General features: G+C 34.8%; 1 protein-coding gene across 7 annotated transcripts in view; it reads right to left on the bottom strand.

Moving 5' to 3' along the window:
* The window catches only part of LOC113219499 (cadherin-like and PC-esterase domain-containing protein 1), a 308,433-nt gene that overhangs the window by 138,840 nt on the left and 148,403 nt on the right, over positions 1-21,190 (bottom strand). For 5 of the 7 annotated variants that reach the window (XM_026454317.1, XM_026454321.1, XM_026454323.1 and 2 more), the window contains exons 15-16: positions 19,484-19,673; positions 18,352-18,520 (exon numbers count right to left, since the gene is read on the bottom strand). In XM_026454317.1, coding sequence (XP_026310102.1) covers positions 18,352-18,520; positions 19,484-19,673 — 359 coding nt within the window. The remainder of the gene's footprint in view (positions 1-18,351; positions 18,521-19,483; positions 19,674-21,190) is intronic. The other 2 variants (XM_026454318.1, XM_026454320.1) reach the window with 1 other exon arrangement.

Here is a 21,190-nt window from a genome sequence, read left to right as displayed (position 1 = left end):
ATATGAAAGTCTGAGGCTAAGAAGGAGGGCTTCTTTTACTGAGATAAGAAGAGAAACTGTACTCATACAAGCTTCATGCACAGGGATATCATCACTATTCTGATGTGATAGTGATGTAACATCATAGTAATATAATGTAATAGTGATGTAATGCAATGATGCATTTAACATTTTTAAATCTCATGTACCCCATAAATACATACACCTACTATATATCCATGAACATTTAAAATTAAATAAATAAAAATTAAAAAAAACAATTTGGTGAATCTGGATATAAAGTGTATAGGAGTTGTTTATACTGTTTTTCAACTCATAACTTCAATATTATTTCAAAACACAAAGCTTAAACAATTTAAAAATTATATATGCAAAAAACCCCATAAACATAATCAAGCATTTTAACATTTTTCAAGAATGCCATATTAATGTAACCTAGAGCATAACTATTAAAATAGGGTATGTATTTAATTTTGTATTTGGTTTGAACAGTATCATTTAATTTTACAAATATTAAGAACTTTCCAGGCATTGTGCTAAGTGAGGATGATAAAAGACCTAGGCTTTGGACTGGAGAAGTTTACCGTGAATGTGTTTGTGTGTGTTCATGTATGTGTGCAAGTGAGGGAGAGAGATGAGAGTAATATACAAGAACAGAGTGTTAACTAATTGTAGAGTTTTTATAAAGATACCACAATTATTTCACCATCTTAATTAACCAAGATTGTGCCAATGGGTGGGGGAATCCATGCCATTTAAAATAGAATTTGAATAAGATTGGGATTACTTCTTCTGGTAACAATAAGAGGTAGGTTCATTTAAAAATACTTTTCAATTAACCATTTTAATATTTAAATATATACCTAACTTCAAATTCTTTCTTATCATAATGAATCCATGTACCCGGCATAACAAATCCATGTTCTTCTATTCAATTTTTTGAAGAGGTACACAAAAAACTTCTGATCAAGTCAGAGGCCCTCATTGATTTCCCCCAAATTATAATCTCAACTCCAACTAATCATTCTCCACTCACAGATTCTGGTGCAGTTTTGAATAAACTTGAGTTTTACAAATCAGAAGAGTAAATTGTATAGATGTCTTTTTCTCTTTCTGAAACTTAAAATCTAAAATTTATACCAGTTTTTTACATACTCAATAAAAAGTGAAATCTTTATTCTCTGGGTCTGCAAAAGCAACTTTTGAAGTCGAATATATCTATCAACGTACTCATTAGGGGCATTTTTTCCCTACAGTTTTGGAGAGAGTTTGAAAACCAATACCAGCATGGTTTAGATATTCATAATTGTTTACACATGTTTCAGTAACAAAATATATTTGGGAGTGTTGGCACTTTTAGGATTTGGGATAGCTGGAAATTATTATTATTATGGTTAAAAGTGTTCTAACTGGATAATGGCATTAAAAAGAATATAACATTCTGGAATTTTTCCTCTTAACATGGAAAACATTATTTTATTACATGGAGTTATTTAAATACGGATTAGCTGTTGTTTGGCTAGTTACACATGAAAGTGTCTAAAGAAATAGCTTCTTGGAAGAAGCAACAAATAGAAAATGACTATTGTTTCTTATTATTAATAGCATTATTGATATGCAGAGAAACCCTAGTACTCTTCTTAAGGGCTAGATGGTTAATATTCCATATACTGCAGTGACAGATTCTAATTAAATATTTAAGAAGTGGGACATCTTTTCCAATCACGATACACAGTATCTATTACCTTGGAGAAATATAAAAAATCTTTTATTATTTGTTCCTCCAGAAAAAAAAAAAAAAAAAAAAAAAAAGATGATTAATAAGGGACTCTGTGGCTCCCAGAACCTGAAATGTTTCTTCTAAGGAGCTAGACTATGTTAAGGGCTAAGAGGAAGCAAGGTTCAAAGGAAATTCATCTAATATTTGTGCTCTGGTTATGAAAGGGGGTGAGAAGCTATTCATCAGCGGCATGTGTCCAGTTGGCAGGGAGGGCTGAATGCCAGACTGAGGGGTTATCGTGATCACAGATGGACTTAGCATGGGAAAGAGGATGTCAAAGACGCCCAGTCAGTGCAGGCTATTTTGGGGGCTTTACACAAATCATTATGTTTTCATTCTGTACTAGTATTGCCTCAGTCAAATGTATTTGCTTGATTTCTAACAAACATGCAAACCCTTAAACAGCAGCAGAACTTAATATAACAATTACCTCTTACATGTTGATACCATGACCCAATAATTACTTTCTATTTGCTCATTGGCTATTGAAGATTTGCAGATTACCAATGTAGGTCTCATCCTTGGAGATATCACCAAAAGAGGGTTATTAAAGTGATGAATTATAATTGTCTCTGAATATAATGCATTCCTTTCATCAAAAATTTTTTTACAGTTTTTACCTTTTGTGATATCAAGACAATGCCACTAAGACTTAACCAGTAAGGGTATAGAATGGCTAAGTCGGTATTCTAAAGAATATTCTAAAGAAGAAATAGGGACCTTTTTCAGGTAAGAAGGGTAAATTGTCAGTGAACTGGCAATCCTGCATTCATTTTACTCATTTTATTCATCTCCAGGAGCTCAGGAACTGTGTCTAGGTCTGGATGCCGATAGCCCTTCTACATAAGGCACAACTACAAACTGCTAGCTGGTTTGATATCTGATTCATGGGTTCTCATCCTTACTCTGCCACTGACTGGCAATGAACCTTGGTCAATTATTGATGGTGGACTTTGGCAAATTACTGAGGTTTACTGATATGCAGAGTGAGGTGTTAGATGTCAAAGATCCTCCTAACTCTAAAGTTCAGTGTGACATTGGAATACAAGACTCACAAATGGCCTAACTATGAACCTGTCTACTAGCCACAGAGCTACTGGTCAATCCTACAGCTAGAAACACATCCCATTGCTCACACCCTCCTCTACTGGTATCTTCCGCATTAACAGCGTTGGCTCCTCAAACCTTTTCCCCACCGGTAATTGTTGCAGGGCTCCCTGGTGTACTCGACCCCTTTCTTATGACTGCCCCCGTCACTATATTAATGATAGCATATATTAAGTGGACTTTTAAAGGCTTACCTAAAACCTAACCTCATTTGTAAATTTACTTCTATACACCTACCAGAAATTAATGACAAGTTCCAAACAATAACCTACAAATTAACTTCTTGGAGCCAAAACTGTATGTAAAGCACATATAGTTGACCCCTGAACAACAGGAGGTAAGAAGAGGGGTGGTGGTTAGTGGTGCCAATTCTCCAGCCAGTCAAAAATCCAAGTATGACTTTCGAATCTCCAGAAAAATGATTACTAATAACCTACTATTGACTTGATCAATAGTATTCAAGTATAATCAAGTACTGACTTGAAGCCTTACTAACAACATAAACAATTGATTAACACATATTCAACTGACAATACATATCAAGCAATTCAACTTTTTCTGTTATATCATGACTTTTCTCTGCTTCTTGGGAGCACTTCCAGCATCATTAGTGGTGGCACTTTGTATGGATGCCCTGGTGTTATTCAAGTTTACAGTATTGCACTAAATACAATAAAAATATGCAAGAGCCATGAGAGATCACATTTTATTTTTTTATTTAGATAAAATATGCATATACAATTTACTGTCTTTATTATTCTTAGGCATACAGTTCAGTGGTAATAAGTATAGTTGTATTCTTTTTTCCTTCCATCCTCCTTCTCCCTATCATTTCTGGCTTCTGGTAACCATCACTCTACTCTCAATCTTTATGAGATGTATTTTTTTTTAGCTCACACATATGAACGTGAACATGCAACATTTGCCTTTCTGTGCCTGGCTTATTTTACTTACTGTGATGGCCTCCAGTTCCATTCATGCTGCTGCAAATTACATGATTTCATTATTTTTTATGGCTGAATAATATTCCATTGTGTATAATACCATGTTTTCTTTATCTAATCATCTGTGACAGACACTTAGGTTGATTCCATATCTTGGCTATTGTGAACAGCACTGCAATAAACAGGGGAGTGCAAATCTCTCTTATATGTATTGACTTTCTTTGGATATATACTCAACAGTGGGGTTGATGGATCATCTGGTGGTTCTATTTTTACTTTTTTGAGGAACGTCCATACTGTTCTCCATAGTGACTGTTCTAATTTACATTCCCACTAACAGTGTGCCAGAGTTCCCCTTTCTCCGCATTCTTGCCAGCATCTGTTATTGTCTTTTTGATAAAAGCCATTTTAATTGGAGTAATATGCCATTGTGATTTTGATTTGCATTTCTCTGATGGTTAGTATGTTGAACATTTTTTCACATCCTTGTTGGCCATTTGTATGTCTTCTTTTGAGAAATATCTTTTCTGATCTTTTACTCATTTTAAAATCAGAATTTTTTTTTTTTTTTTTTTTTTTTGCTGTTGAGTTGTTTGAGTTCCTTACATATTTTAGCTATTGAATCCTTGTTATATGGACATTTTGCAAGGAGTTTCTCCCATTTTGTAGGTTATCTCTTCTCTTTGTTGTTTTCTTTGCTGTGCAGCAGCTTTTTAGCTTGATGCAATCCTGATTGTCTAATTTTGCTTTGGTTGTCTGGGGTTTTAAGGTCTTATACAAAAAATCTTTGCTCAGACTAATTTTCTGGAGCACTTTTCCAATTTTTTCTTCTGCTAGTTTTATAGTTTCAGATTTCAGATTTAAGCCTTTAATGCATTTTGATTTTTGTGTATGAGAAATAGGGGTCTAGTTTTATTTGTCTGCAGAGAGTTATCCAGTTTTCCCAGCACCATTTATTGAAAAGACTGTCCTTTCCCCATTATATGTTCGTGGCATCTTAAGTGAAAGTGAATTGGCTGTAAATGCATGGATTATAGTTGGGTTTTCTATTCTGCTCCATTGGTCTACACGTATGTTTTTACACCAGTATTATGATGTGTTTGTTACTATAGCTTTGTAGTTAATTTTGAAGTCATGTAGTGTGATGTCTCCAGTTTTGTTCCTTTTACCAAGTATTGCTTTGGCTATTCAGAATCCTTTTTGGTTTCATACACCTTTTAGGATTGTTTCTCTATTTCTGTGAAGAATGTCGTTGGTATTTTAATTGGGATTACATTGAATCTGTAAATTGTTTTGGGAAATATTGTAATTTTAACAATATTAATTCCTCCAATCCATGAGCATGGAATGTCTTTCCATTTTTTTGTGACCTCCTTTATCAGAGTTTTATAGTTTTCTTTGTACAGATCTTTCATTTCTTTAGATTGATTCCTAGTTATGTTATATTTTTTTGTAGCTGTTATAAACGGGGGTGCCTTCTTGATTTCATTTTCAGGTTGTTTGCTGTTGGCATATACAAATGCCATTGATTTTTTTATGTTGATTTTGTACCCTGCAACGTAACTGAAGTTCTTTATCAACGTAAGTTTTTTGATAGAGTATTTAGGATTTTCTAGGTATAAGATCATGTCGTCTGTGAACACAAATCAATAAACATGATACATTATATTAACATAATCAAGAATGAAAACCACATTATTTCAATGCTGAAAAAGCATTTGATAAAATTCAACATCTCTAGGCTGGGCGCGGTGGCTCATGCCTGTAATCCCAGCACTTTGGGAGGCCAAGGCGGGAGGATCACGAGGTCAGGAGATCGAGACCATCCTGGCCAACATGATGAACACCTGTCTCTACTAAAAATAATAAAATTAGCTGGGCGTGGTGGTATGTGCCTGTAATCCCAGCTACTGAGGAGGCTGACTCAGGAGAATCTCTTGAACCAGGGAGCTGGAGGTTGTAGTGAGCCAAGATTGCACCATTGCTCCAAAGCCTGGTGACAGAACAAGACTCTGTCTCAAAAAAATAAATAAATAAATAAAAATAAAAATAAAATAAAAAATAAAAAAATTCAACATCTTTTTATGATAAAAATCCTTATCAAAATGTATATAGAATGAATATACCTCAAAATAATCAAGGCCATGTATGACAAGCCCACAGCTAACATTGTACTGAACAGAAAATTTAAAGGCCTTTTCTCTAAGGACTAGAACAAGACAAGGATGCCCACTTTTACCACTTTTATTTAATGTAATTCTGGAAGTCCTGGTCTCAGCAATTAGGCAAGAGAAAGAAATAAAGGGCATCCAAGTTAGAAAGGAAGAGAGATCACTTTTTACTGTGATGCACAATTTACTGGAGAGTTAAACTCCTCATATGGAGATGATTAGTGTCAGTTGACATCTTACATGGATACTTGCAACACTTGAGCTCACTGCAATAACCCGCTACAAAATTATTACAGTAGCACAGTACATACTACAGTTCCTTCTATGCAGTTTTAATTTAATACTTCATCTTCACATTTGTTTATATTTCTCTGGACTGGGAATGGCACCATGTATGGTCTATAAGGGTTTCGTACATTTTGATACATTTTAACTTTGTATAACAGATTTGTATATATTTTATGGCAGTAAGTGATAAAATAGACTAGGATCTACACGTTTTATGTATTAATGACATACCTAACTTTTTCTTGCTTTGTGATGATTCTAGGCCAGACGGATTGTGAGTTTTTTCAAATTGTCTCAAAATCTTCAAAAATGTTTTCAATACATTTATTTTAAAAAATCCGTTTGCAAGTACATCCATGTAATGGAATCCTGTGTTATGCAATGGTCACCTGTACTTACTTTAACAATCTTGTTTTGGTATATCATAGAGTGGCTTATAGCTTGTAATTAGCAGTGCTCTGGAACCAGGATGTCTGGGTTCAAAAATGGTTTCTGCTACTTACAAGCTATGTGACCTTGGCAAGTTCATTGTGCCTCCATTTCTCCATCTGTGAAATGGGAATTATTAAAGTATCTACCTTTTAAGTGTTTGGTTTAGTTTTGAGAGTTGAGTTAGTAAGTGGAAAACCTAGCACACAATAAGTGCTAAATAATTATCAGATGCAGTGCATCTCAATCTTCTCAGGAGGGACAATTCTCTAATCTGTGAAGATGTATTAGCATTTGGGAAATATCTAAAAGTCATTTGGAATAAAATGTGGTTTCAAAAAAGTGAGGAAGAGTTTAGCAGTTTTTGTTGAAATCATGTAGGCTAAGACACATTTTCTCACTTAGTTTATTATAATATATGAACAAGTTTATAGTCTTTTAGAATACTAGTATTTTTTAGAGATCATAGATACAAAATAATTAAATTACATTATGGTTATGCCTCATTCCTGATAAAACATAGGTAATATCTTTATCCTTTGCTACTAATTTATTAAAACAGCACAGAGAACATTGATCCCCTCATCCTTATCCTTAATGGAATCCACCAAATGAAATCTGTGAAAGATGTTTCTGGTTTCAACAAAGAAATATTTTCTCTCTTATTGTTAAATAATTCTTGAATTCCCAGTCTCTCAGCTGAGACTGCTATTAAAATTAAATTCACCATTAAACATGCAACTGTCAAAATTAAAATACATGTTTAAGGCAAAATTTATACTCAATTCTGAAATGTTTGTAATCACATTCATTACAAAAATGTACTGTGTAATTTAGCACAGGTGATTCATGCTGCAAAGTCCTTCATATTTTTGCATCTTATTAAATCTAAACTTAAATATAAGAAATTTGAAAATCTCCAATACATTTTACTAGACTTCAATGGAAAAATAAAATTTGATATTTTAAACTTTCCTCTTACGCCAACCTGAAGACATATTTATTTATCTCTTTTAAAATATATATTTTGCAAACATGGATACTGGACTCTTTATGTTCCCAGGCACTGTTCCAAGATCTTCACAATATTAACTCAATTTTTCCTTAAAAACTCCCTTAGAGCATCAGTATCATTACTATCCATGTATGACAGATGAGAAATTGTCCAAAGTCTCTGACAACTAAGGGTTGAGCTGTGACTCAAATCTAGACAATATAAATAGTATTTTGATCAAAGTATTTAAGAGGGATTATTTCACTCAAAGAAAATGTCTCCCTCCCTGTTATTTCTTAAACCTTTGAAACCTGGGTCTCTTAATTTTATCAAGAATTTAATTTTAAAATAATTTGTCAGGTCAAGAAGCCCACATGCAACATTTATTTTCCAAACCATTAGGTCTGGAAAGATCATCTTCAAGCATGTGGAGGGGTGGGGAGCTGGGGGATGTGGAGGAGGTAAAAACCCAGCAAACACAGTGAACGTCTGTACCACATTGCTAAAGAATGAGGTCCTGAGAGCTGGAGGGCACTGGGTAGGGGCCTGCTCTGCTTTGAAGAATGAAGTCATGCTCAATGTTTTAAACTCATCAGTCCTGCCTATAAAAGAGTGTGGGTGAAAAAGAAAAAAGACAAATTAGCATCATTTTCAAAAGAAGTTAAATATGTCAGGTGGTAAAGTGTCCTAATTCTGTCTTCAGCGAACATATATCAAACCAGCCTGTAGTTAGTTCTGCAATCAGTGAAACCATCTGCAAGGAATACTCCATCCCCCATTCTTGTTCCTACAACACATGCCTATTGAAGGAAATGTCACAGTTAGTCAAATGCATGTGGAAATTTTCTCAGCATTACCTAATTGAAACACTGGGCCAACCTTTCTTTGAACAAAAAACAATTTGTTATAGCCTGCTGAAAGAAAGCACACCAATGGCTTTAACTAATGAGGACAATATAAATAGTCCAAATGATATACTGTTCAATTTCTCTGGGTTTTCAGGAGCACCACTGCCTACATCTCATAACCACTTTGTGAGTCTGTAAGAAGACAGCGAGGGCTAGTAGCCTTTTATGGATATTTATTTTTAAGGCAAATATTAGATTTGGTGGCAATTTGCTTTGAGAAATATAACAATTGCTGATTCAGATTGTGCTAATACAGATCATTGAAAAAGCACACGATTCCCAAATGTTATATTGTTAAATAGACACTAATTTCCTTATCATTAAAACTACAAATGAAACAATGTGTATAAATGGTGCAGTTGCTGGAACAAAGCAGGTCCTCAATAAAGTGAATTATAATCATGTATATTTTATGCCAGAAATGAAACTATCCTTATTATGTGTGTCACTGCTAGTAATATTCTGCTTTAGATTGTGAGTTACTAGGTTAGGAATTTTTACCTGGGACTTTTCATACCTCTGACATGGTATACAGCATTGAGTATATATATGTACATTATTTCTTGAGACAAAGGGTCAAAAGTTTCATCAGACATTCTAAGAGGCACATTGCCTCCTCCAAAATGTTAAGAACCACTGGCCCAGATGAATCATTTGCTTTAACTTATACTATATAGAACCAAACTTTGTTGTTTGATAAAGCCAAAAATATCTTTAAAAAAATAATAAATTGGTCAGGCACTGTGGCTCACGCCTGTAATCCCAGCACTTTGGGAGGCCGAGGTGGGCAGATCACAAGGTCAGGAGTTTGAGACCAGCCTGGCCAAAATGGCAAACCCCTGTCTCTACTACAATTACAAAAATTAGCCAGGTGTGGTGGCAGGGGCCTGTCATCCCAGCTACTTGAGAGGCTGAAGCAGGAGAATCGCTTGACCCCAGAAGGTGGAGATTGCAGTGAGCCAAGACTGTGCCATTGCACTCCAGCCTGGGTGACAGAGTGAAACTCCATCTCAAATAATAATAATAATAACAATAATAATAATAGTTTTAGACTTGGTTTGGCTGTGGGAAAAGGACTTATAAAAATGCCCAACCTGAGGCTGCAGAGAAAAGGAAATACTTATCCTGTTGGTGGGAGTGTAAATTAGCTCAGCCACTGTGGAAGACAGTTTGGAGATTTCTTAAAGATGTTAAAACAAAATTACCAATTGACCCAACAATACCATTACTAGACATATATCCAAAAGAAAAATCATTCTACCAAAAAGACACATGCAGTTGTATGTTCATCGCAGTGCTATTCACAATAGCAAAGACATGGAATCAACCTAGATGCACATCTACAGTGAAATGGATAAAGAACATGTGGTGCATATACACCATGTGGAACACTACACAGCCATAAAAAAGAATGAAATCATGTCCTTTGCAACATGGGTGCAGCTGGAGGCTATCATCCTAAGGGAATTGATGCAGGAACAAAAAACCAAATACCACATATTCTCACTTATAAGTGGGAGCTAAACATTGGGCACACATGGACATGAAGATGGCAATGATAGACGATACTAGATGGAGGAGAAAGGGAGGGAGGCAAGCGTTGAAAAACTACCTCTTTGGTACTATGCTCACTACCTGGGTGATGGGTTCAATTGTACCCCAAACCTCAGTATCACACAACATACTCATGTAAGAAACACTGCACAGGTACCCCCGAATCTAAAATAAAAGCTGAAATTATGAAAACAAAATGCCTAACCTTGTACCTAAGATCTCTTCTCTCACCACCATCCTCGCTATGCTGGTACATACCTTTGCTTGAGTTAGTTTGGCTTGTAAAATGGGGAAGGAAATATAGAAAGAGAGATAAAAGATAAAATTTTGGAGCAATTAAAGCCCATAAAGACATGGGCATCAGGGACTGGCATTACCAAAAAGAGGTTCCCTCTACTTCTCTTTTAGCCACAACCTCTTTCAACGTTTCAAATGTCACATTGGAAATCCAGCTACTCAAGCAGAATATTTTAGGAAAAATACTCTCAGGGTTCCTTTCTATTTCTATGTCCAATTCAGAAATCAGAAGACAAATTCTTATAATGTCAAAACATAAACTTGAAGCAACAATGATGGAATATTGAAGAAGGCAGTACTTAGAGAAACTTCTCTGGATGCTGTCAGAAGCTAGGAAGACCCAATTCTCCTGCACATTGTATTGGCCCTGCTGTTCTGCTGGGTGGCAAAAGTTTGCTTCTTCTAGCAGAGGAAGCAGATGTGAGTTGGAGAAACATGCAAAACAAATGTGCCGAGCCAAAGTTTTTATTTAAATGATAATCTATCGATCATAAGTGGCATGACCTCATGAGGTGAGTGTTTAACATGACTCTTTTTCATCAACACAAAAGGTAATTTATATAAGTGCTGAAACAGATCATGATTGAAAGAACATGCTACTCTGATCTTTGCTTGCTTTATAAGAAAACTGAATGTTAAACCAAACCTCCCAAGCCTTGGATGTATGCAAATGCTTCCTGGACACTGGGGAGGTCTATGCATTCAGAATGTCTCTGTGCACCTGCTGCTCATGAAAATAACATTTTGCTTCCCTAGGTGCTTTGTGGGCTCTTGGTAAATGATGGCAAAGGATGGCTCACTGGTAAAGGTTGGCTCAGGCCATGGACAAATAATCTGAAATACCTGCAAATGTTATGCATTTAAATCAAGGGCACTTAACAAGACTTGAAAGGATGCCGACAGCCCAGGTCATTTGATATTGAAGTAGGTGCCACTGCTAAAGATCTCTTAGAGTGAAACGGAAGAATAGAACCAACTTCTCTATTAGGCACAGCAGCCACAGTGCGTACCGCATGTGAAATTTTTAGAGGCCCCCAAATTTTTACTTTCTTTAAAAGCAGAAAAAAAAACTTTTCAGTCAGAGAAGATAGTCTACATCTGTAATATAAATATATTTGTCTTTATATCAACACTATTGAATGTAATATTTATTTATTTATTTATCAGAACAAAGGGTCTACAAAGGCAAAAGTGACTAGGACCCACAAATGTCAGGAATACAATCTATGGAGCAGCTCAGTCCACTCAATCTCATTTCTAATTCCCAACCAGTTCTTATCTCTATTCCCCAATTCCCAACAAGCTCTTCCTGTCAGGGATCTTCCGTATTATCTGCTCCTATTTCTTTAGTTGTTCTCTATCTTTCTTCCTCGATTTGAAGTCAGCAAGACCCATATTCAAACCCCACCTTTACTAATTATCTATCTCATAGAAAGGGTTGACAAGATTTCTAACCTTTCTAAAGCCTTAGTTTCTCCATATGTTAAAAAATAACAGGAGGATTAAAAATCACCTGTATTCAAGGTTGGGGTAAACACTAAATAAGGCCAGAAGGTAAAGTGCCTAACATAATGCCTGGCACATAACATAAGTTCTACAAATGCTGCATTGCTGTTACACTTACTACCACAGCTGCTGCTGTTGCTGCTATTGTATTCCCCTGCAGCACATAGCATATTTCTCAGAACAAAGTGCATAGCGGGTACTTAATAAGCATTACTAGTTGAGAGCATTTCACTATAGCACATATTGTATTGTTAAAAAATTAAATCATATTCCTGTGGTAAGCTGAAGTAGGCAAGGTAACTAATAACCATTAAAATCGGTATTTAATTGTCAGTACAACTTTGGAAACTGATAGGTTTTTATTAAATGATTATTGATAAATGCACTCCCTATTCTCTTATTATGGATATTTGCTATTAGATACCTATCACTTGAGCTATTTTATAATAGCCTCTATGGTGTTGGAAGGGTACAAAAAATAAATGAGTTCTAAACTATTTCAAAATACCATAACTGAAGTCATTCACACGTCATTTAATATCTCAGAAACTAGATGGCTAATTGATTTTTTAAAAATAAGTCATGAAATGCCAGTTTCAAATGTGTAGCTAAATGCTAGAGAATTTTTTAAATATGATTTTCTCCTTTCTTGGTATGATCTGTTTTAAAATGAAAGCTGTTTCAAACAGATCTGTGAAACGTAGTCTCCAGGCTTCTCCTGTATATAACCTTTCTGTAGCTTTTATTTATGACTCTATTCTGGTGCAACATTTTGAGGGCAAAATGAATATGACACCATAGATCATCTGTACAAATCAACTTGTGTAAATATTATATTGTTCTCCATGTCAAAATTTTTCGATTTGGAAAAGGATATTAAAAGAAATGTTCCCCTATGTGTATAGAAATTTTCTTATAACATAAGTATAGTTTATTAATTCCTAAACATGACATATTCTAGCCACAATAACAGCTTATTAATTTCTAAATCCGTCTTCCTAACAGCAAAACATTATACTGTTTATGGGTAAATCAAAATGAAATAACAGACTCATTATAGTATATGATGTTTTATGTTTTATTAACAATTTTTTCTGTAATGGAATGCACGTTTCTGATTGTAATAATTACATTGAACAGAAAAGAAGGCAGATTAACAAATAGAATAAAGAGCTGTCAGAATAGTATCACTGTGTGCAGAAATGATTTAGAATACAAAGATGAAAGATAAGAATGATTCTCCAACACACAACATTGAAGGATTACTCACAAATTATTCACACTCCTAGTAAACACATAGGACAGTAGAAAAACAGAAACCCACTTGTCTAAACCAGTGATTCTCAATCACAGTTGACTTTGTCCCTCAAGAGACATTTGGCAATGTCTGAAGACATTTTTGGTTGACACATCTTGGGGAGGGGGGTTGTACAGGAATCTAGCGGATAGAGGCCAAGAGTGCTGCCAAACATCCCACAATAAAGAGAATAACTTCTCTGGAACAAGAAATATCCAGCTTCAAATGTCAATAGTGCTGAGATTGAGAAACTCTAGTCCCAGTCTGGTTATATATTATGTAAATTAACTCTTTCTCTTTCACTGGTAATAACTAAACTAAGAGCTAATTAAACTAAGAGCTGTCTCTGGGACAATCATATACAAATTCTAATTAGCATAAGAATAATTAAAATATAGACATTAAATAAACTCAAATAGTTCATTATGGTTAAGTAGGTACTTAACAATGTTTGATAAAATGTCTATTAATAAATTAATCAAATTATCTTACTAGTTATCAAAATGTTGTTGAAATTGATTTTTGCTTACTCTGCCATGTTAGTCTTTTGGCAAAACAGTAACATGCAGAGTCGATGCTCTGAAGGTAAGAGAATAGGGAAAGGAGAAATTAGGAGGCTTGATTAATCTTAAATTAATTTCTTCTTCTTTGGTTATTTGGAAGTGGATGGTCTTTTAAGTGTGCTGTAGCTTGAATGTCCCCAAAATTCATGTGTTGAAATTTAATCCCCATTGTGATGGTATTAAGATTTTTAGGATGTGATTAAATCATGAGAGTTCCATTCTCATAAATGGATTAGTGCCTTATAAAAATGCTGGAGGGAACTACTTTGGACCCTTTTGCTGCCCTTTGCATCTTTCCCCATTTGAGGACATAGAATTTTCCCTTTTTGCTCATTTCCCCCTTCCACCATGTGAGGATGCATCATGAAGAACCTCACCAGACACCAAAGGCCAGTGCTTTGATTTTTGGACTTTCCAGACGCCACAACTAAAGGAAATAAATTTCTGTTCTTTATAAACTACCTAGTCTCAAGTATTTTGTTAGAGCAGCACAAACAGATTAACAGAATGTTTACTGAAAATTTAATAATGGGGTTCATTAGGCCAAAATCTAATTTGAAATGTAGGGAGAAATTATAATTTTTCCCTTTGATCTATAAATAAAATTTAATGAAAGTTTAGTTCATTTTCCTTTAGATTTGCCTGCATAGGCTTGGGGGATTGAAATGGAACAGCTTGTCATTTAAACTGCAATAGTTTGACTCTAGAAATCAACCCTACAAATATTGTGAGGACATTGTGGTTGTTGACAGAAAACAAAACAAAACAAAACAAAAAAAGGACAGCTTGGAAAACTAAAAATTTGTAAGTCTCATGATGTATATCTGCTTAGCTATTAATTTGAAACCTAAACACACGAATGAGATTAAATATAAAAGAGAAATAATAGAAAAGTCTATGGGTTAGAATTTTAAGTAGAATCTATGGTGAGAACATTTACCCCTGCTGTTGACTTCTCCCAGCTCATGAAGCCACTTGTGCCCAGTAAAGTATCTAAAGCAGTCCACATTATTCATGCCACATTTTTCTGTTCACTCATTTGACACTTTCTAAAATGTACTAGTGCTTATCAGATAGTTTTCCATGTTACAAAATATAACACTTGCTGTGGGACCACACATAAACTTTAAATTAAGACCTTGTGGAAATGATTCTTACAAAATTACCAACATACTTTTCTGCAATCATTTGTAGGATTCATCCCACAAGAGTTTTCTAATATTTTTCTTGATGATATACTAACATTTTTCTGACATAATCTATTCTTTTTTTTTTTTTTTTGTATTATTATACTTTAAGTTCTAGGGTACAGGTAATGGCATGATAATTAACTTGTTTCTGATCAATACAACATTGGAGAAACAAGTCATGGAAGAAAGGAATATATATCTTTCCCACCAATCTTTTTTCTTAATTTGTTGAGGTATAATTTATATGCAGTATACAAAATTTTATACATATACACACAAATACACATGCATATTTTATATATTATATAATTTTAAACAGTAGATTGCAAAAATCTTAAGTGTACAATTAAATTTTTATCTATATAACACCTAGCTATATATGACACATCTTGGGAAGGGGGGTTGCTACAGGAATCTAGCGGATAGAGGCCAAGAGTGCTGCCAAACAAACCACCACCCAGATTAAGATATAGGACATTTGCCCAAAAAGTTCTCTCATGCTTAGTGGTACCCATAGCTTCTAGGTAACTGCTGTTCTGACTTCTATAAACATAGATTAGTTTTGCTTATTCTTGAACTTCATATAAGTGAAATACAGTATTTCTTTATATATCTGGCTTCTTTTAAATTTTTTTAATTGTTGTGGATACCTAATAGTTGTACGTATTTATGGGATACATGTGATATTTTGATACAAGTATACAATGTGTAATGATCAAATCAGAGTAATTGGGATATCTATCACCTCAAGTATTTGTCATTTCTTTGTGTTAGGAACATTCCAATTCCACTCTTCTAGTTGTTTTGAAATATACCATGAATTACTGCTAACTACAGTTGCCCTGTTACACTATTGAACGTTAGACTTTATTCCTTCTATTTGGGTTTTTTTGTGCCCATTAACATCTGCTCTTCATCCCACCCTCTCCACTGCCCTACTCAGCCTATGGTTAAGCAGCATTCTATTCTTTATTTCCATGGTATCCACTTGTCTTTAGCTCCCACATATGACTGAGAACATGCGATATTTGTCTTTTTGTTCCTGACTTATTTCACTTAATATAATATCCTCCAGTTTTATCCATGCAGTTACAAATGATAGGATTTCATTTTTTATGGCTGAGTCATACACCATTGTATATATGTACCACATTTTCTTCATCCATTCATCCATTGATGGACACTTAAGTTGATTCCGTATCTTGGCTATTGTGAATAATGCTGCAACAAACACGGGAATGCAGTTATCTCTTCAATATACTGATTTCCCTTACTTTGGAAATATACTCAGCAGTGGGACTGCTGAATTATACAGTAGTTGTATTTTTAGCTTTTTGAGAAACCTCGATACTGGTCTCCATAGTGGCTGTACTAATTTCCCACCAACAGAGTACAAGGGTTCCCTTTTCTCCACATCCTTGCCAGCGTTCATTATTGATGTCTGGCTTGTTTTTCTGAATGCAAGGTTTTGAAGATTCTTTCATATTTGTGTGTATCTGTACTTCATTTATTTTTAATGCCCCAATAATATAATATTGGATGTTTTTCCTTTCTTACTGAATTATTTTCAGCTTTTCGCTACTATGAATAAAACCAATATGAAGATTTTGTGTACGTGTGTCTTTTCATGGGCATATGACTTCCTTTATCTTAGGTGTATAGCTAGAAGGACTGCTGAGTCATTTATATGTATTTAGCTTTGGTGGATACTGCCAAAGTTCTCCAATGTGGTCAAACATTTCACACTTCTCCCCGCAATGTATGAAAAAAAAAAAAGCTCCACCAAAAAGGGTAAGAATATTTAGTTTAGAAATAATTATACACACATAAACATACACAAATATACAAAAGCACACCTCCCTCTAAGTTTTTGTTTATTTTTTAAAACATTTTTGGTGTGGCTATATTATTTGTCCTTCAATTCAGAAGCAGGTTGAGACAGCAATCCAAATAAAGCCAATTGAAAGGTCAAAACCTGAGAGGAACATATTTTAAAGTCTTCTCCATAGTGTAGACCAGTGTGTCCTCAAATCTATCCCACAAAAAATATTAATAGCTATTCTATTAAAACCATATCAGATAAGTTTGGAAATGAAGCACCCTATATATTTTCCATACTATAAATGAATCACTATTTAAATTCGTATATTAGAGGTTCAGAGAAGTCCTATAGTAAAGACATCTACTTAACTTTGTTTAGCTTATTGCTTCACCAACCAGTGGGTTTATTTGACCATGGAACTCTATTCTACTCTTTGTTAAGTATGCTTATTAATATCTTGGAGAATAACATCTTTGTCTTTCTTTGAATGAATCTTCAGACCAACGTGAAATTCCATTTGATTTAGTGGTAAGTCCTAAATTAGTGATCAGTTTTCCTTAAAAAATAAAAATTATGCCAACCCCTGAGATTTTTAAAGCTCTTGGAAACAGATAAGACAGTGGCGGGGTGATTAATGTGTCTGGCTGTTACATTTATTAAAACAACATGGTAACCATACTATCTATCAAGGCCCAGTCAGCAACACCTCTCTTTTACTAACCATCTATTCTTCAAAGCTCCCAGTAATATTTAATTTGACATGATATATTTACAAGCATACTTTCTGAGTGAATTAGTAGATATGTGATAAAAATACCTATTACTACTTCCCTGGAATCACCTGTAGCAAGGGGTATATGATATGAGGAAGCATACAAAGTTACACATAGGATCCTTAAAAGAGCAAAAATAGGGAAATAGAACAAAGCTGTTAGGGTAACATTAACCCTTCTCCAAAATGAACAAGGTTACAAAATGGTATGTGCTGCTCACAAGAGAAACTATAGCCGTGCGAAATGATTACTGTATGAGAAGTGAATGTGAAATATAACTATCCCAAGCAAATTTAGTTTCATTTATCCAGTATCCCATCTGTAAAATAGTTTCATAAATTTTCCTCTTAGTCTTTGAAGTAAATTCTACTAAATCTAGTTTAAAATTTCAAAAGTAGATCCAGGGACAAATCCAAGGAAAATAGCCCAATTCAAAAGGAAAATGTGAAACTGATTTCACAACTAAGTGTGAGTCCTCAGACATTTATTTTGAACATTAACCACAATAAGTCCACTGAACACAATGAGCACAGGGAGTAGCCATCACACTAAAATTACTCACAACGAGGTGCCTTAGATACCTGGCTGGGATTCTCACTCTTTTGAAATGAGACCAGTTTTGATTTCAAAGCATACAATTTCTTGTAATAATTTTCATTTGCCATTTTTCACCCGGGTTAACAGATCGTTTCCAATTCAACCCAAGTGCAAATGTAAACTTCACTTACCTGCACAAAACCACATGCTGTGAAGGCCTCAAATAAGGGCAGACTTGGGCGGTCTTCTCTATAGATGGTGAGTTTGTACGTGATCAGGGTCTCACCGTGTGCTGGAGATTCATCCACCACAAATATTGAGATTTTGTTCATTCCTAAGCCCAGAGGGTAGCTGGCAAACCTGGAGAGAAAGAGGGAGAGAGAAAGAGAGAGAATATGAATAGGGTAAATTTATTCAGCCCAAACTGATTCATATATCAATATTTACTAAATGCCTATTTGAATAAATAACAGGAAAGGTCTATACAATTTCATAAGAAACCTAAAATATGAAAATAAATAAATATCTCTTTCACAGTACTTTACTATGCCAAGAGTGTTCTTTCAGGACAACTTATATCTCCCATAAATTAAAGCAAAGGAAACTAATATTTATTAGTCATCTGACGGGGTCACACATTATCTCATTTAATACAACTAGGATTGTTCCCATTTTAAATATAGAGACCATGACCTAGAACTAGTGAACACATCATTCAAAGTCACATAGAAGAGTCAGGGTTTGGAACCCGGGTTGTCCTGACTTCAATCCTTTCTACTAGACTTGGCTCTCAAGGGTTCCAAGTACATTTCTTTCCCTACAGCATGGAAACATGAGTATCTTCTTTGCTATGGACACAGCACAGAATAAGGTTCTATCTTCTGTTTAAAATTATGAACAAAAGAGTTGCTGACTTTTAAAAGAATCAACAGGAAAAAAAAGCCAATGAGGTTGGGAAAGTTCCTGGTACTGTGTCCACAAATTGTGCACCAATTGGTTTAAGCAATCAATTTTTGAATATTCAAAAACTTGACATATTCAGCAATGTTAAAACATGAAGACAACAATAAGTGAGATTTTTCCTTAATGGATCTTCTCTATATTTCATATAACAAGATCCTTTCTTGTTAAAATATCGTTACAAAGATGAGCTTCAAAGGTTGCCGATCTTTTTAAAAAAACATGAGAAGGGGAAAGTTCACACCCTGGCAATCTTTCCACTGATCTTATGAATCAGCTTTTCTGAACCACTTTCAAAGTTTACATCAAATGTCTGCTTCCCAGTAGGGTGTCTCAACACAGCCCCAGTCAACATCCTCATACCTTGGCCCTGCCTGCTCGTACAGGTGCACCTTGCACTGACACTTAGGAGTCTCCACTCCAATTGTCACTGTTACCACATCAAATGGGACTTCAGAGTAATAATCTTTGATCTTTGGATTAAAGTCGGGATTTAGTTCCAAATGCGGATGTGTGAAGATCTGCTTGATATGACATGGTGTGTTTTTATCTGCTAAAAAAACAAAAACAATGACAAAGACAACTGTGAAGTGGGTAAATATCTTTAAAGAATATATGATTAGGTTTTTCTTTTTCTGTTTCCTTTAAACAATTTCAGTGATCCCTGCTGACTTTCCCATCAGTACCCTGATCATACTTGATTTGTGGCTGCAGCTGGCTTTTCAATTCATCAGATTTTGTAGAATTTGCCTCATAGAACAGCTGTTGACTTTAGTTGGTGTTATATAGAGGGCATTTTCTGCTCAGCCCTTGAAACTTTAAAGGCACAGAAGGTGGGAAAATGTCTCTCCTGTGGATTGATAACATTTTCGTGATATTTACTGCATATATCAAGCAACTGTGTAAGTGGGAGTGATGGCTCTGTGGGATGGCAGCAGAAGGGGACCAGCAAGGAATGAGGAAAATTTCTTAATGTGGAGTGTCATTGAAATGCCATTTGATTGATATGGTATCTTATAGGCAGCGTGGGGCAAAGACTGCAAGCTCCAGTATTATACAAAACAGACACAAAAACAAGGGCATCCTGAAACTGCTCCTTCTCAGGCCACCTTACTTGGGAAAGTACCATAAAGTATAAGAAGGAAATACTATACTCTGCTCCATCCTGTCATAGAACCTAGAACATTACTACATACCATTGATTGAGTCATTAAAAAAATCTTTCTCTTTGTTAGCCCAATTGTTTACAGCTTTATTTCAGTGACAAAAAGAAGAAAAATAGCTTTATAGGCACATACTCCAGCTACTGTTATGTTATATTCAATGTTAATGTTTAGAATAAACAAATTACCCAAAAGGTTAACAAAATGTTTTTCAAAGACATGTCAAGGAGTATTTCATTCTATCAATACTTTCCAATTGTCAACAAAATACCAACAAAGGTAAACATAGAAAATTCTATAAAAATCAGTAAAATGAAAGTATCTTGGTGTTTCCTTACATAAAACATCCAGTGACATTTAACATGGCAACAAAAAAAGATAACACAGAATTTGCTACAGGAAGCTATAAAACTGAACTTAGAGAAAGGAGATTATTTTATTAACTGTTGTGTTTATTAACTGTATCCTCTGCTTTTACATAGCTATAATATTGATTTTCCTAAAATCAAATCTGACGATTTGTCTTCCATTCTTTAGTGGTTTCTCATAATTTCCAGAGTCAAGTCCAAGCTCCCAATAAGGCAAACAAGGCATTTCTCAAGCCGTTCCTTGTCTTGCTCTCCAGCTGCATTGCCCATTATGCCCAGACTTTGTGCTTCAACAAGACCAAAATTTTTATTTTTCTTTGATGGACATGGAGGTGCACCACCAAATCCATGATGATGGGTGCCACTAACCCACATGGATGCTTCATTCTAGTTCTGGGGACTAGGTCTCTGTATAGCTCCCATTATGGACTAAAACAATTAAAGGAAAAATGAAAAAAAACCCTACATATTTCTGGCCTATATAGTTTTCTCAGGCTATGGAAGAAAAACAAATGCAGGTATAAATTATGAACAATAAT

This window comes from Piliocolobus tephrosceles, unplaced genomic scaffold (assembly GCF_002776525.5).
Source record: "Piliocolobus tephrosceles isolate RC106 unplaced genomic scaffold, ASM277652v3 unscaffolded_40, whole genome shotgun sequence".
Lineage (NCBI taxonomy): Eukaryota > Metazoa > Chordata > Mammalia > Primates > Cercopithecidae > Piliocolobus > Piliocolobus tephrosceles.
Note: the sequence above shows the minus strand (reverse complement) of the source record. Positions and strands in the feature narration are given on the sequence as shown.